Source organism: Zingiber officinale, chromosome 1B, assembly GCF_018446385.1.
Source record: "Zingiber officinale cultivar Zhangliang chromosome 1B, Zo_v1.1, whole genome shotgun sequence".
In the NCBI taxonomy this organism is placed as follows: Eukaryota; Viridiplantae; Streptophyta; class Magnoliopsida; order Zingiberales; family Zingiberaceae; genus Zingiber; species Zingiber officinale.
In genome coordinates, this window is record NC_055986.1 from 90319485 (window position 1) to 90334387 (window position 14903).

General features: G+C 43.9%; 3 protein-coding genes across 7 annotated transcripts; all 3 read right to left on the reverse strand.

Annotated features, from left to right (window-relative positions):
* Window positions 1-309: 309 nt before the first annotated feature.
* Window positions 310-2852, reverse strand: LOC121969548 (L-type lectin-domain containing receptor kinase SIT2-like). Its single transcript, XM_042519698.1, has one exon. It carries the CDS (start codon window positions 2450-2452, stop codon window positions 458-460), a length of 1995 nt encoding a protein of 664 aa, XP_042375632.1. The 5' UTR covers window positions 2453-2852; the 3' UTR covers window positions 310-457.
* Window positions 2853-3003: 151 nt separating this feature from the next.
* LOC121969555 (uncharacterized CRM domain-containing protein At3g25440, chloroplastic-like) lies at window positions 3004-8726 on the reverse strand. 5 transcript variants are annotated; one of them, XM_042519718.1, is made up of 6 exons: window positions 8510-8726; window positions 8348-8446; window positions 6989-7310; window positions 4064-4471; window positions 3385-3951; window positions 3004-3168 (listed from the first exon to the last, which is right to left on the reverse strand). In XM_042519718.1, the coding sequence occupies exons 1-5, from the start codon at window positions 8602-8604 to the stop codon at window positions 3421-3423; spliced, it is 1455 nt and encodes a 484-aa protein (XP_042375652.1). In that variant the 5' UTR covers window positions 8605-8726; the 3' UTR covers window positions 3004-3168; window positions 3385-3420. The 5 variants fall into 5 exon arrangements, with proteins under 5 accessions (XP_042375652.1, XP_042375645.1, XP_042375663.1 ...); XM_042519711.1 differs by lacking the exon at window positions 3004-3168 and having other exon boundaries at window positions 3253-3951; window positions 8510-8725; XM_042519729.1 differs by lacking the exons at window positions 3004-3168; window positions 8510-8726 and having other exon boundaries at window positions 3253-3951; window positions 6989-7185; window positions 7269-7310; window positions 8348-8444.
* Window positions 8727-9176: 450 nt separating this feature from the next.
* LOC121969540 (receptor-like protein kinase 7) lies at window positions 9177-12522 on the reverse strand. The gene is made up of 2 exons (XM_042519688.1): window positions 9810-12522; window positions 9177-9720 (listed from the first exon to the last, which is right to left on the reverse strand). Exons 1-2 carry the CDS (start codon window positions 12424-12426, stop codon window positions 9410-9412), a joined length of 2928 nt encoding a protein of 975 aa, XP_042375622.1. The 5' UTR covers window positions 12427-12522; the 3' UTR covers window positions 9177-9409.
* Window positions 12523-14903: the final 2381 nt, after the last annotated feature.

Consider the following 14903-nt stretch of genomic DNA (forward strand, 5'->3'; position numbering starts at 1 on the left):
ATACATTTACCTACTCAAAAAAAGAAATATTCGACATCAACATTATAAAAAGGGTCCGTAAACGTGGACAGAGCTGTGCGAGAACCCTTCCTCCATGTTTCGGTGATTCCTCTATAAACTTTCTCCTTTACATTGAAGCTACAGCGAAGCTTTCGCAACTCCAGTCAACACAATTTTCAGCTCTCGCAGGATCAAGTCGCTTAAGGAGAATATGTTTTCAAGCACATAATTCTTGATGTTAGTGGAGCACAAGTGCTACTGATCGCCCATTCGTTGTAGTTGTGAAATAATAGCTTTGTTGCACGACTATTTATAAAGAGATCAGTAGTTCATTTGCCAATTTGTACATGCTGAACCAAAGTGGACATAGTAAATCACTGACTGTGGCAACAATCAATCCAAATATTTAACTTGATATCCTAATCTTCAAATTCCAGTCATCGGAAATTCTCTCCTCTTATTCACCTGAAACATACACACTGGACGCAGTCGCTGTCGCCGTCGCCGTCGGCGACATCAGGTAATCGTCAAATCCGTCGTTATGAAGCAGCTCAAGAACACTGAAGCTCATGTACGTCGGCGACAGCTCCGGCAGTGGCTCCTCCCCTTCCAGATACCGCATCGTCTGCCTCATGCTCGGCCTCGCCGCCGGCAACGGGTGCGAGCACAGCAGTCCGACCTTCAGCAACAGCTCCACCTCCTCGGTCTCGTAATCCTCCTCCCCCATCCTCGCGTCCCTCGTCGCCGTAATCGACCCCGTTCTCCAGTTCTCCACAACCCAATCCACCAGCACCACCTGCTCCCCCATCGAGGAGCTCAGCGGCCGCCGGCCACAAACGACCTCCAGCAAGAACGTCCCGAACGCAAACACGTCGGTCGCGGTCGAGGACTTCCCGGTCCGAGCGAGCTCCGGCGCAAGGTACCCCATGGTCCCGACCACGTTGGTGGATGTCAGATCATCGCCATGATCGTACAATCTTGCAAGGCCGAAATCTCCCAACCTCGCATTGAATTCCTCGTCGAGCAGCACGTTGCTGGCTTTGATGTCTCTGTGGATGACGACCTGCTCCCAATCTTGGTGGAGGTAGAGAAGCCCCGCCGCCACGCCTTTGATGATCTTTAACCGCGCCGCCCAGCTCAGCACCGGCTTGCCAGAATCATGGAGGAACTTGTCGAGGCTACCGTTGCGCATGTAGTCGTAGACGAGGAGGAGCTCACGTTTCCGGCGGCAGTACCCTAGCAACGGCACCAAATTCCGGTGGCGGAGCCGGCCGAGACTCACCACCTCTGCGACGAACTCCCTCATCCCCTGTCTCGACTCATGGGACACTCTTTTCACGGCGATCTCCGTTCTAGAGCTCGGAAGCACGCCCTTGTAGACCCTCCCGAAGCCGCCGATCCCAAGCAACTCCTTGTCCCGGAAACCTCTCGTCGCTCTGTGCAAATCCTTGTAGGAGAACCGATGGGAGCTGTAATCCATCTCCCACTGCTCTAGTTCCTCTGCGTACTTCATCTTCCTCCTCACGAACAACAGAGCAACGGTAATTGCCACAAGAACAAAGATAGCAGAAGCTAAAGGCAGCAAGATATACAAGAGCTTCGATCGGTTCTTCGATTTCGTGCGAGGGAGCGACGGCAGCAAGGAGAAGTCTAGAGCTTGAGCCGTGCCGTTGACGCTGAAGCTCCAGCCCAGAATGTAATGAGACGTCAAGTAAGACCCGGAGGAAGAGGCGAAGCCGACGAACATGGAATCCATCAGAACTCCGGCGAGATCAATTTTGGTAGATAACAGAGGCTTCTTTGGCTTGGCTATCGACGCCGGAGCCAAGGTGACATCAACTCGCCTCTCCCTGCCGTCGTAGTCAACCCAAACTTGCATTACTTGACCGCTCCAGAGGGTTAAGTTGTGGAAAGGTTGGCCGTTGTCGGGATAGTACCCGGCAGGGCTGGAGTTGCTGGACCTCAGGCCGTTGATGTCGACTCCGACATGGTTTTCGTTGATGTCCCGGAACTCCGGGTTGAGGATGGTGTCGAGCTCGACGGCGAAGAGATGGTTGGAGGAGTTGCCATTGCTGCTGAGGTTGGAGAGGCCCAGGTATTGGCTTCCGATGGCTCTGGAGAAGTCCTCGGTGGGGGAGATGACGAAGGCGATACCGTGGCCGCTGAGATTGGGGTCGACGGAGATGATGCCAAAGGCAAAGGTGGTGGAGAAGGAGAAGACGGAGCCATCAGAGGGATTCCTGAAGTTGAACTTGGATGGGTGGAAGGCGTGGCCGGTGATCTCCTTGGTCATGTTGTTGAGCATCAGGAGACCAGTCGTAGTTATCGTTGTGAAGCCTTCGAGTGTAAAGTTTACACCTCGGAAGCCATTGAAGAGGAAACCATCAAAGGAAGTAGCAATGGTTTGTTGGAGGAGGAAGAGGAGAAGGAAGAGACAAGTCTTGAGGAGCATTGCTTGGCACAATACTAGTCTTCGAGAGTAAGGTTTACACCTCGGAAGCCATTGAAGAGGAAACCATCAAAGGAAGCAGCAATGATTTGCAGGAGGAAGAAGAGGAGGAGAAGCAGGAAGAGCGAGTTTTGAGGAGCATTGCACAATGCTAGTCTATTGGAAGTCTACTATTCAATGTTTTCAGGTTTTGCTTGGAAGGAGCAAAGTGGTCGACTTTGAATTCAAAATCTTTGACAAGTCTTAAAGGTTAAGATTCCTCTAGGATGGAAAAAGACTCCATGGAAATATAATTACATTTTTTTTAATCAAAATATCCAATTCCTTACCCGGCCAATTATTTTAGAAGGTGAACGGCTCTCTCTCCTAGTTCATCCACCAGATAAGTATGAAAGACATGGCGATAGTCCGCTTAGTAGCCGACCACTACAATTCTTGCATTATTGGTGTTGTTCTGGATCGCCTTCTTGCCTTAGACTTTTCTAGCAGTAGTATCAAAACCCTATTTTACTACTTTTAAATGATTAACATAGTGACAAATGTCTGCACGAGAATCAAACCAAATGAGTTTCACATGTATTGATTAATCAGCTGAACGGCATATTGATCTAGACATTTAGACATTAACCTTTACCACAGTTGTATCAAGGTCAAGAATCGAATGAATATTACCAAAACAAATAATTGATCAATCTTCTTCTGGACTCCTAATCAGATTCCTGCAGAAATCAAAAGAGAAGTTAGTGAAGCTGCGAATTCTCAGTGTGTATGCCGGAAGAAAAGGAGTGGATGAATATTCTCAGTATGCAAACGAGCTCTTCAACTTTCAACTTTTGCCTGGGCTGAGTGCCCAAATGGAACAAGAGTCCATGAATTACATCACAAAAGTTCGGTTAGAAGTCGACCTCATAGATAAGAATCTAGTGTTACTTTACCAATGTCGGCCATGGAAGCCATGTGGTTCAAAATTGTCATCTTCTTTTCTTCAATAAGGCACTGGCTCTAAGGAAAATCTTATCGACCTCATCCAAGTCACCTAATTTTACTTCTTTGGTAGATAAGTTAGCTCTCTTTGAGGCAGCAGCAATTTGGCGTAGATGCTCCTCAAAGTCCTCTGGCTCTTTACCCATGTTAGATGGAAATTTTTCCAGTGCGTCTAGATACAGCGGACGCTCTGATTGTTCAGTCTCCGCTTCAGAATCTGTCTCAAATATATCTGAAAGGTCCTCTGATTCTGACCATGAACTCGATTCAACCAGTGCATCATCATCAATGGGCTCGTGCCTAGCCTCTTCCACCTCAAGCTCCTTTAAGCTTTTCATATTACTACATGGAGCTATTTTGTTTTCTACAACATCTGAAGTTGCTCCCTCAATGGCTATGTTTATACTTTCTCCCTCTCTTTTCATCCGCTCGTGTAGGTCCTCTAGGTCTTGATGAAGCTTAGGAATGAACCTCCTGACTGCATGTAAGCCATCTCGGTATTTTGACTTGTCAAGAGCCTGTTAGAAATTAGAATACAGTGAGAAAGAAAAAATTGCAAATGGTGCTATAGTTATCATATGAGATAAATGGCTTAATAGGATAGCAAAATAGACTTAAGAAAAAGATGACCTTCTTTCTCGAAAGAGTGACCTTCGGTGACATAATCTCTGTTGGGGGTTGCACATAGTTCTTTCCCCTGTACATGATAATGGTGTTTTCCTCATGTATATCAAGCACAATTCCACCACTTAATCTAGCTAATTCTTCAGCAATCTCACGAACTTCCTCTGGCGAAAATGTCTTCACCACCACCTGCAGTGTCTGATGCTTTTTCCAGTGCAAATGCATGTTCAGAATCACTCCCTGGAAAACACCACGTCTACCAACAGGTACATAATTTTTGCATTTAAGACCCATCTTGAGGAAGTAAAAGTGCTCTTCCGGGGTAAGTATCTCAGGATCATGGGTAGTTTCTGAAGAGGCTGTAGGTTCGATTTTCTTCATTGCCTCAACAAGTCTTTCCTCCTTCCTTTTAGCCTGTGAGAAATGACAATATAGTCACAACTGACAAGAATAAATGGTGTGAGTTTTTTTTTAACCATATTGTTGTATCAAACTCATCCAATGAAAAACTAACCAAACAAAGTAATGTTGTTTGGAAAGAAGACTCAAAGGATCTTCTCTGACTTCATATCTTTCTCTCTTGTTTCATAAGATAAACTATGCTAACAAAACTATTGTTTGAGTTAAAGCGTTGGAACCATAATCTTGACTACAACACCCAAAAATCTGTCCAGATATTTGGGCTCAGATACATAGTCCTTAATCCATTAAATGAGACTACATTGCTTATCCAGAACTCTCAAATTACTTTTAGACTGTGTATACTAACAGGGAAAGAGAATATGATATACAGAGATACAAAATGAGAGGAACAGAAAATGGCATTTCTCCCGTAGTGTTCCATGAAGGAAAGAATAAGGACAAGCATATGTTCCATTATAGATTCTTCTTCGGAAGGTCAACCAAAGAGACAGCAAGGAATCATAGTTAGGAGTAGCGATTGAGGCAACAAGGACAGCAATACACGGAGGAGGTTGATGCAAATTGAAAACTAACTTTGATATGTATACTTTGCCACAAGTTGTGTTTCTACATATTCATCCACCATATTACCTCTTTCATTCCTAGTGACTATAATTACTACATGGATATCATCTTCTCCCCATGATAAGCTAAAGCATTTTCTCATTTGTTGGAAGGGGCGACCAAAAAGAAAGGAAACAAAGTAAAATCCTAAAAGAACACTCTTTATTTCTTATCCACTAGAAGGGATGTCCACAAAACAAAAACTTTATGGTACACGAAGGACATGAATTAAATGATGCAATCATTGTTCCTTGCACGTTGGAATGCACGATCTAATTAAAGATGCTCACAACTCATGTGGAGTCATGTTGGAATGCTTGATCTAATTAAAGATGCTCACAACTCATGTGGAGTCATGTTCTCCTCAATGGAGAAAGACTGAATCAAATCGGGAATTAATTTTAGCTGGAATTTTGAATTTGCAACCGATTTTGGTAATTGTTCTAATTTAGGTATTGAACTTTCATAACTTTTAATACAGTAGGAATTGAATTTGTTAGAGTTTACTGAGTATCTTCTTGCATGGTCAGGGTTCTTTGATTTAGTAATTTCTGTAGGATCATTGTGTTTCTCAATCAATGGTATTTCGTTCCTATATTAGTTGACATTGAGTTGGGATTACTTATAAAAGTGGTGTCATGTCTATGTAATATTCTTTGACCATTGAAATTTTCTCTTTGATAATCTTTTTGTGAGAGTTTCCCTTTGCTTTATCAATTTTGTCAAAAGATATATATGGTTTGATAGTTCAATTTTGGTGTTACTTTTTTAATTTTAATTTTCATCAAATTTAAACAAACCAATTTCAAAGGAAGGAACAGAAAGTTTTGTTTCTGCTTTCTTTCCCTAGCCATGTTTCTCTCCTAGGAAACAACTAATTTTATTTCTGCTTCCCTTCCTCTCAAATAAAAGAGAGCCTTAACTAAGTTGAGTTTTACTTGTTTCTCCTCTAACTCTCATATCTTCAATTCTAAATTATGATTAATTAAGTTTATAGAATTTATTCATCTTTGAACATGTCAACCTCATATGCTCTAACATTTTTTATTTTTTGGCGCAACAACTAACTACTCTCCAATAATAGTACTTAATCCTATTTTTTGTTGTAACCTCGCAAACTCATCTTAGCAAATTTCATCTCTCACATTAACTTTCTATATAAACTGCACAGCAACTAAACATAACTGTGTTCATAGGCTCATTATGTGACAAAACTAATGAACTAGTTTCTGATAAGGACTAAGCTCCAACAGGAGATCTCCACTATAGCCAAACATGAAATAACAACCATACTTAACCACAAGTAGGCAAGTAGGTTAAGGAAAAAGTGTAGACTCTGTAAAAGTGCAAAAACATTTAATTCAGACAGTATAATTATGCATTAGTAGTTCTGACTTCCGACCTTACCTAGTGAGATAAGGCTTGGTTATTATTGGTGTTATTGTAGTAGTAGTAGTAGTTCTGACTTCTTTCTAAACATATTGCATATACATATGTGTAGGTGGCCTACTAGTCAAGACTTAAGAGGAGTTGAAGAAGTTTCTCCTCTTGCCAATCAACACACAAAATCACAAACTCTCCAAAACATTCCGCGTTTTTGTACTTATCTTAGATTGTGAAAAAATTCTGTTCCAAATTAGTATGATAATTGACAAGCAATAAAAACTCTATGTAGTATGCACCATAAAATCACTCAAAACCAGATCAATATATTCAGAATTATGAAGAATTTGCATTACTTTCACCTCTAGACTATCCAGTCAGTTATATTTGTAATGTTGTGTTAAATCATGAATAATTATATATATACAGGACTAAAACAAGATGAATCATTGTAACTTATGATGTATAAAGATGCTTTTGTACATAATGATGCAAAGATTAAAAAAAAAAAAGTGGGAGTACCTTTTTCAACTTGAATAAAATTTTCTCTTCAGCAGTCATTCTTTCATACTCTTTTTTCTTTTTAAACCTAAAATATTTGAGCCACTTTACAACAGCCCTTCTACCTTTTAGTTTTTTCCTCTTTAGTTTTGCACCGCATTGGTCGTTAACAGGTACCTCAGTTTCCGTAGCATTTAGAGATTCCACTACATCCTGCCCTGTATTCTTGAGTGGCTGATAGCTATGAACATTACGCAACCCATTGACATTAATGCCAATCAAATAACTGGACACTCCATACCTTGTACTTTGACAATGGACCTTAGAATATTTATTAGAACAACTACAAAGAAACAAAAACATGAAAAACAATGAGTTTCTTGATGCATTTATCAGAAATACAAATTTCATAGATACAGACGAAGAAGCCAAATAAACAGAAGTCACTATTAGAGGGATTGAGTTAGAAACAACTCTGAAAGATTGCAGCCCATATGTTGAAGAGTGACTAATATCTACCTTGTGGGTTTGCATAAACAAAATAAATGATTAATAGGAAAGAATTTTGAAAATAATTCCATGCTGAATAAAATTTGACCATGAATTATATTATCTATGCAAGTTAGATAATCGAGAAGGATAACAATATCTAGGCAAAGATTTCAATACAAGTCTGTCTAGTTTGTTGAATCAGTACAATATAAGTATCGACCAATGCATCATCTGTTAATACAAGATGGTAGCGGTCAATCAGCAATAGAAGGATGAAGGAAGGAGGCTCATCTTTAATGAGTCAGCTCACAGTGTACACTCAAACCATCATCTAATAATGTTTATAAAGTCAGTCTTATATAAAGAGTTCTAATAGACATCTGCAGATTGATGAGTAATTTCATAATTTTCTTATTAGTTGTTGGTGACCATTTTTCCCTTAGTAAACTCTACGTGTGACTACTAAGTTCTTTATCTTCATAACTGAGAGTTTTGCAACTCCTCACATTAACTTAACCTTCATTTCTTAAGGAAATATATAGATGTGAGGATCCTGCATCATCTCGAGTAAAACTAGGAAAGTTGCATATTATTGGAACAAATGCCATTGACGTTGGTATATTGGACAGTTAGAGCAACTGAGCAAACACGTACAAAAAAAAAAACAAAGTTCTGTTAAGATGAAGAAATTTAGAAGATTATGCAGGAAAATGAGCAAATGTAGAATAAAAAATCACCTGAAACACCAAAAAAAAAAAAGGAAGAAGATTTTGTGCAACTACTTGGGGACTTCAAAAGGGCCAAAGATCAAATTCAATAAAAAGATGAAATGTAGTCACTAACCATTTTACTAAAAATCAAAGAAAAAAAAAAGGGGGGCTTCCGTACCTTTCCAAACTTACACTGGGTGTAAGCAGCGGCGGCAAGGAACACGCGCCTCCTTGTATCGTTCCTCGTGGATCAAATTTTTCGAGGAGCCTTCGACACCTTCAGGAAATACGAAATCAGCGAACGAAGTGATCAAAGTGGAGGAAGAATGAATCAATTTACCTGAAAAGAAGTGGAGTGGAGTCGTTAGGGATCTGAGGAGGAGGGCAGCGGAGCAGGAGGCGAGAAAGGTGACATGTTAGCGTGCGGCTAACCATGCGTTGACTGCCACCGTAAGCGGCGCAGGGGGTGTCGCAGGTGACAGTGGCTACGGGCGAGTTGCGATTCACTGGCTGCGCCGCAGCGGCGGCCTGGGACTTGCGGACGACGACACTAACACAGCACTTTAGATCTTAGTGCCTTTGATCTGATATCAGCAGTAGAGTGATCAACGGCCACGATTAACTCTTCTTAAGATTCATTAAATTCAATGGGTTTCTAAGAAAATTCTATTGATCAAACTTTGTAAAATTTAATTATAAATTTATTTCTTAATTTTTTATTTAATTTATAAATTTTTATAAATTTAATTAATAATAATAATAATAATAATATAAGCTATTTCAATTAGGATTGAGCACGAACCAATTAACTTTTTAATAAAAATTGAATAAATTAAATTAATAAAATATCGACAAATTCTATCAAATAAAAAAAAATCATACAATCGACTCAATTAGTAATTTTAAACTCTACAATTTACTGATAATATTGGCTCCATTAAATTTGAACTTTTAAAATTAAGACCAAATCAAATACCCAAAATAATAAATATTTTTTAAAATTTAAATTTCTGAAGTAATCTCGATAAAGTTTTTAATAAATAAACTCAATAAACTTGCACAGCTAAATTTAATTCGGTTCCACTTGTTTAGGCCTGAATTATTTATTGAGCCCATTGGGCCTACTGGGGCATCAAAATAAATACATCTAATTGACCCATTTAAATTATCCGGATTCTTATAGCCACTGAGGCCTGAGCCACCATTCTCCGCCTTAGCCGCCGGCGGCGACAACTGGCACTCAGGCGCCAACGGTCTCCTCCAGAATCTGAACTACCGTCCTCATCGATGGACGCATGGCCGGAAGCCTCGCCGTGCACAGCACTGCAACCCTCAGCATCTTGACGGCCGCTTCCCTCGCCCACTCCGGCCTTATTCTGCTGTCCACCGCGCTCTCCGGCGCCGCGTGCCTCGTTGACACCCAGTGCACGATGTCCTTTGCCTCGCCGTACTCCGCCTCGATCGGCTGCCGGCCTGTCACCAGCTCCATCAGCACCACGCCGAAGCTGTACACGTCGCTCTTCTCATTCACCTTCCATGTGTACGCGTACTCTGCAACTCAAACCAGAATCTTCAGAAGAAAGAACAGAGCTAGATCAATTAGATTGATTGAGAAATAGAGTGAAGTAGATCATTTTCACCTGGGGCGATGTAGCCGTGAGTACCGGCGATGATAGGAGCAGAGCAAGCTTCCCCTGCTGCTCCGGCAACCGCAGCGGAGCACAGGATCTTGGCGAGGCCGAAGTCGGCGATGCGGGGCTTGAGACACTCGTCGAGGAGGATATTGCTGGATTTGACGTCTCGGTGAAGTATAGGGCGGTCCCAACCGTGGTGGAGATACTCCAGCCCTCGCGCCGCTCCCAGCGCAACCTGACACCTCTCATCCCACCCCAGCTCCGCCGCCTTCCCCGGCAGCTCCGTTGCCGGTCCGTGGAGCTTGTCCCAGAGGCTCCCGTTGGGCAGGTGCTCGTATACCAGCAGGCTCCACTCCTCGCTCGTGATGCTGCAGTAGAGCTTTACCACGTTGACGTGGCGCACTTCGCTCAGCGTCCGCACCTCCGCCTCGAACTCCCTAGCCGCCTCCGGCCGCCTCCGTCTCCTCCCTAGCATCGCCGCGGTGCTCCGCTCCTTGCCGTCTCCCCTGTTCCTGTCGCACAATATCTGCTTCACCGCGACCACCTCTCCGTTCGTCAGCTTCACCCGGTATACCTCGCCGGAGCTGCCCTTTCCGACGAGGTTCTCTGGCTTGATCCCCTCCACAATCTCCTTCTGGTCGAAGGTCACAACATGGAACGGTTTCATGTCCCACGACAAGTTCTTCGCGAATTCGGGGTCACATGAGGAATTCTTCTGCTGGTTCCTTAACATGATGTAGAGACCGAGGCCGGCGAGGAAGACGGCGGTGACCGAGAGTATGCAGGTGAGGGGGGTGCGCAACTTGCTGGCGGAACCTCTCGCGAAGGCGGAGCAACGTCTGACCGAACGGAGATTCTCGGCGCTGCTGCTGTCGACGCAGAGGCCCGGATTCCCCAAGAAGCTGCCGCTATAGGCCGAGATGGCAAGCTCCGCCGGAATGTCGCCGGTGAGGCTATTGTTAGAAAGGTTGAGGGAGGAGAGCTTTAGAGTTGCAAGGTTAGCCGGGATTTCGCCGGAGATCTGGTTGTTGGACAAATCCAGTGAGTTGAGCCTCATCAACTCACCTAGGCTGGACGGGATCTGGCCGGAGAGCTTGTTCCCGGCGAGGTTCAATGCGCTTAACGCAACGCACGAGCCGAGCTCTTCTGGAATCTCGCCGGAGAATACGTTGTTCTGCAGATAAAGACTCACGAGGTTCTGCAGCCGTTCGATTCTTACCGGAATATTGCCGGAGAAGTGGTTATTATACAACTCCACGTTGACTATCGCCGTAGCGTCACCAATCTCCGGAGGAATACTGCCGGAGAACCGGTTGTCGGAAATAAACAGCTGGTTCAGTGATTTGGCTGCCCCGATCCCGGCGTCAATTGTGCCTTCGAATTGGTTGATAGCGAGATCGATGACGTTCAAGTTCGGCAAGCTCCAAAGCCCGGCGGGAACCTCGCCGGAGAGAGAATTGTTACTGACCCTGAACCGAATCAGAGATGAGCAATTGGCGTAGCTCGCCGGGATCTCCCCAGTGAACTTGTTCTCCAGAATCAGAAGCCTCTGCATGCTTCCCTTCCGGCACATCTCCGGCGGGATCGGGCCAGTGAAGAAGTTCGTCGACACGTCGATGTAATTGAACTCTGACCAACTCCCGAGCATCAAAGGCAGCGTCCCACTTAACCTGTTCGAGTACAGAGATAAGTTGGTGAGAAAACGGAAGTCACGAAACTCCGGCGGCACCTCGCCGGAGAGATCGTTTTCGAAGAGTTGCAACGAGACGAGGCTTGTCAAGCCCCGGAGTTCCGAGAGGTCGCCCTCCAATCTGTTCATGGACGCATCGAAAAAGGCCAACTTTGAGAGGTTTCCGAACCCGGTCGGGATACGGCCCTCGAGCGAATTGTTATAAAGCTCGAGCTGCCGTAAATTCGAGAGCTTGGTAATCTCCGGCGGGATCAAGCCGGTGAGGAAGCTGTCAGCTATCTCGAGGTTGATGAGCCTCGTCAGGTTGCCAATCGCCGGCGGGATTTTCCCATGGATGTTGCAGTGCGATAGATAAAGACAATTGAGCTTGGTCAAATTCAGCACCACGTCGGGGAACATACTAGGATCGAACGAGTTGTCGCCGACGTTGAGGGCCTCCAACTCGCTCATTCCAGCGAGGGAGCTCCAAGGGAAGGCGCCGGAGAAGCCATTGCTGGTAAAGTTCAAAACTCGGAGCTCGTCAAGCGGCGAAAGGTCTGGAACTGCACCGGACAGGCCATTGAACGCCAGGTCAAGGATCTGGAGGCCGGTGCAGTTGCGAAGGTCGTCGGAGACACCACCAGAAAGGTAATTAGACCCGAGGGAGAGCGCGGACAGGGAGCCGAGGCGGCAGAGGAGGTCAAACCGGATTCCGCCGGAGAGTCCGGAGGCGGTGAGGTTGATTTGGGAGACAGAGCCAGCGGAGTCGCACTGGATTCCAGCAAAGCCGCCGCAGACTGGGTTGTTGGCGTTCCATGACGGGAAGACGGTCTCATTGGCGCTGTTAAACGAGGATTTAAACCGGAGTAGAATTTCAAGCTCCTCCGCCGGAGTGGAAGCTCCTCCGGCGGAAAAGACGGCGAAGTGAAGGAGGAAGAGAAAGAGGAGGCGCATGGTGTGAGATCACCGCCGACGCTACGTTTCGGAGCGAAAGGAATCAAGAGAGTGACATAGTAGCAGTGATGACTTCCGGGAAGGAGGAGGGTGATTAATTTGGCGTTCGCGTCGACTACTTTTCGGGGATTTTGTCGCCCACTTGTCGCCGTGTGAAGCTTCGTGGCCGCCGCGTTTGACTCCCGGAATCGTCGTGTCCAGCTAGTCGTCGGTCGGTAGATGCCACGTCAGACACTGATGCCATCCGGCAGAAAAGATGGAAACCGAACAGAATTACATTATTAGTCAACTAGAATTTTTCCACGTTTTTTTCTCAATTTTCCCCCACAAATTCAATGCCCATCTGCCTCAAGTCAAATGAGTTGACTGGTTTTTTCCTCACACTTTCGTTGCTCAACTACCAATTTACCTTTTTTGTTTTTCTTCACCACCAAATTCAAATCCATCTAGAGACACGATGATGGAAATGGATGTTAACGTGGGATTGGTAAGATTGATTGAGCAACACAAACCCATATAAAAAATAATGACAAAAAATTTTTTAAAAAAAAAGGATTATTCCTGTTATTGTGCAATGAAGCCGGAGCAAGTAATGGTGGAGTGTTCAAAAACATTGTGCACAATGTGTTAGGGCCCATGATCTTGTTTGTTTGGACAAGATTGCAGGGATTGTGTCTTTGTTTTGTTTGATGTATATAGCATGACAGCATGGCGCGTGGGGTTTGTGTGTTGCACAACTGTTTGTTTGCGTTGATAAATGATTATTCAGTTTTAATTTTGAGACCAAAAATATATATGAATCACTTTTATTGAGATTCTTTCAATGAATTATTATAATTTAGCCTAGACAAGCGTTTTATTTTTTACTTGTATGTTGAAAATGCGAATAAAAATATATTTAAAAAATTATAAGACAAATAAGTTAACTTATATTGAATTATACGATTAAAATAATATTTTCACATGTGCGCCCGAATTAAAGGGGACAAATTCATGATCCAATTTGCACTAAAAGTAGGTGACTTATGTGCCAGTGTGACCTACGTCCATCTAATGCCGTATTGATCAAGATAAAAATTGTCTATATAATGTAACTCATATTTGGGCCCAAGTGATAATAATAATAATAACCATCATTAAACATATCCATGACTAACTATTAATTGCACTTAATCATGATAGAAAATATGTGATAATAGATTGTGAGTCATTAATAGTTATATGACTAGCTCGTAAAAAAGTTGAGTCTCCAATTTTAAATTCCTAATTTATTACTAGAAGACTAAACCATTCTATCCCCAGAACTATATAACTAACTGGTAGTGATTATTAATTGTGGTTACATGATTAATAGTGACCATTAATCCTTGTAGCAGGGGATTAATTGTAAAATACTGAAAATAGGCGAATATTAATAAGGGAATTTTCCGGAATTTTTGAAAAATTTTCGAGAATTTTTCGGATTTCGTACGGACGAGTTAATGGGGATGAAAACGGGGCCGGGAAAAGCCTGTTTAGGCTACCCCGTTTTAAGCGAGGAAATGTTTATATTTATTATTATTATTATTATTATTATTATTATTATTATTATTATTCTTTTCTTTTGTTTTGTTTTCTCTTTTATTTTTTTCTCTCGCACCCGAGGTTTCTTCCTCGCCCAACGCCGTGCCCTAACCGCACACGGCGGTTTCCTTCTTTCCCGAGTGCACAAAGCCGTGCCGACACTTCTTCTTCATCTTCTCCTTCTTCCTCCCGAGCCGCACACCGACGCCACTGTCGTTCCTACTCAGCCCTAGCGCCGGTTCTTCTTCTCCTCTACTAGCGCCGGACAACACTGCCATTGTGAGCAGAGCCCTTTCCCTCTATCGCACGGAGTGCGCCAACGCCCTACAGCCGACACTTCACTGAAGCTTCCTCTCCTCTGTTGTCGCCTCTCGCCGTGGAGGACTCAGATCGCATCCCCTTTCGTCAGAAAGCTTTGGCCGGAAGAGGGAGTACCGAGCCCTCTCCTAATCTGCCCTAGTTCTACCCCATCGCAGCCACCTAGCCTCATTGTGCTGCCTCCCCTTTTCTGGTACCCGAGCCCTCTTCCAGCGGTGCCCTAGCCCTGATCCGCCGGCCACTTCTGAGCGAGAATCCTGATTTCCTCTTCCTCACGATCTTCTTCATAGTTTGATCGTACTGGTGCCGCCGGATCGTGCTCCCATCACTAGATCTAGACGCTGGGCGTGTGGTTGACGCCATTATTGTTGTCTCCAACCGATCACTGTTGACAATAGCAAGACACTACCAGAGAGGAAGGGGGGGCCGAGTTAGGTAAGGCAAATTTGGGTATTTAGATTTTTTATTAGAATGTTTGTGCTGAATTTGTGGGACTGATCACTGTGGTACTGTTATTATTTTGTCCAGCAGTTGTTTACCTTGAATTGCAGTAGCCGGCAGTCCTATTCTGGCAGCAACAACCCGTGTGTGGATCA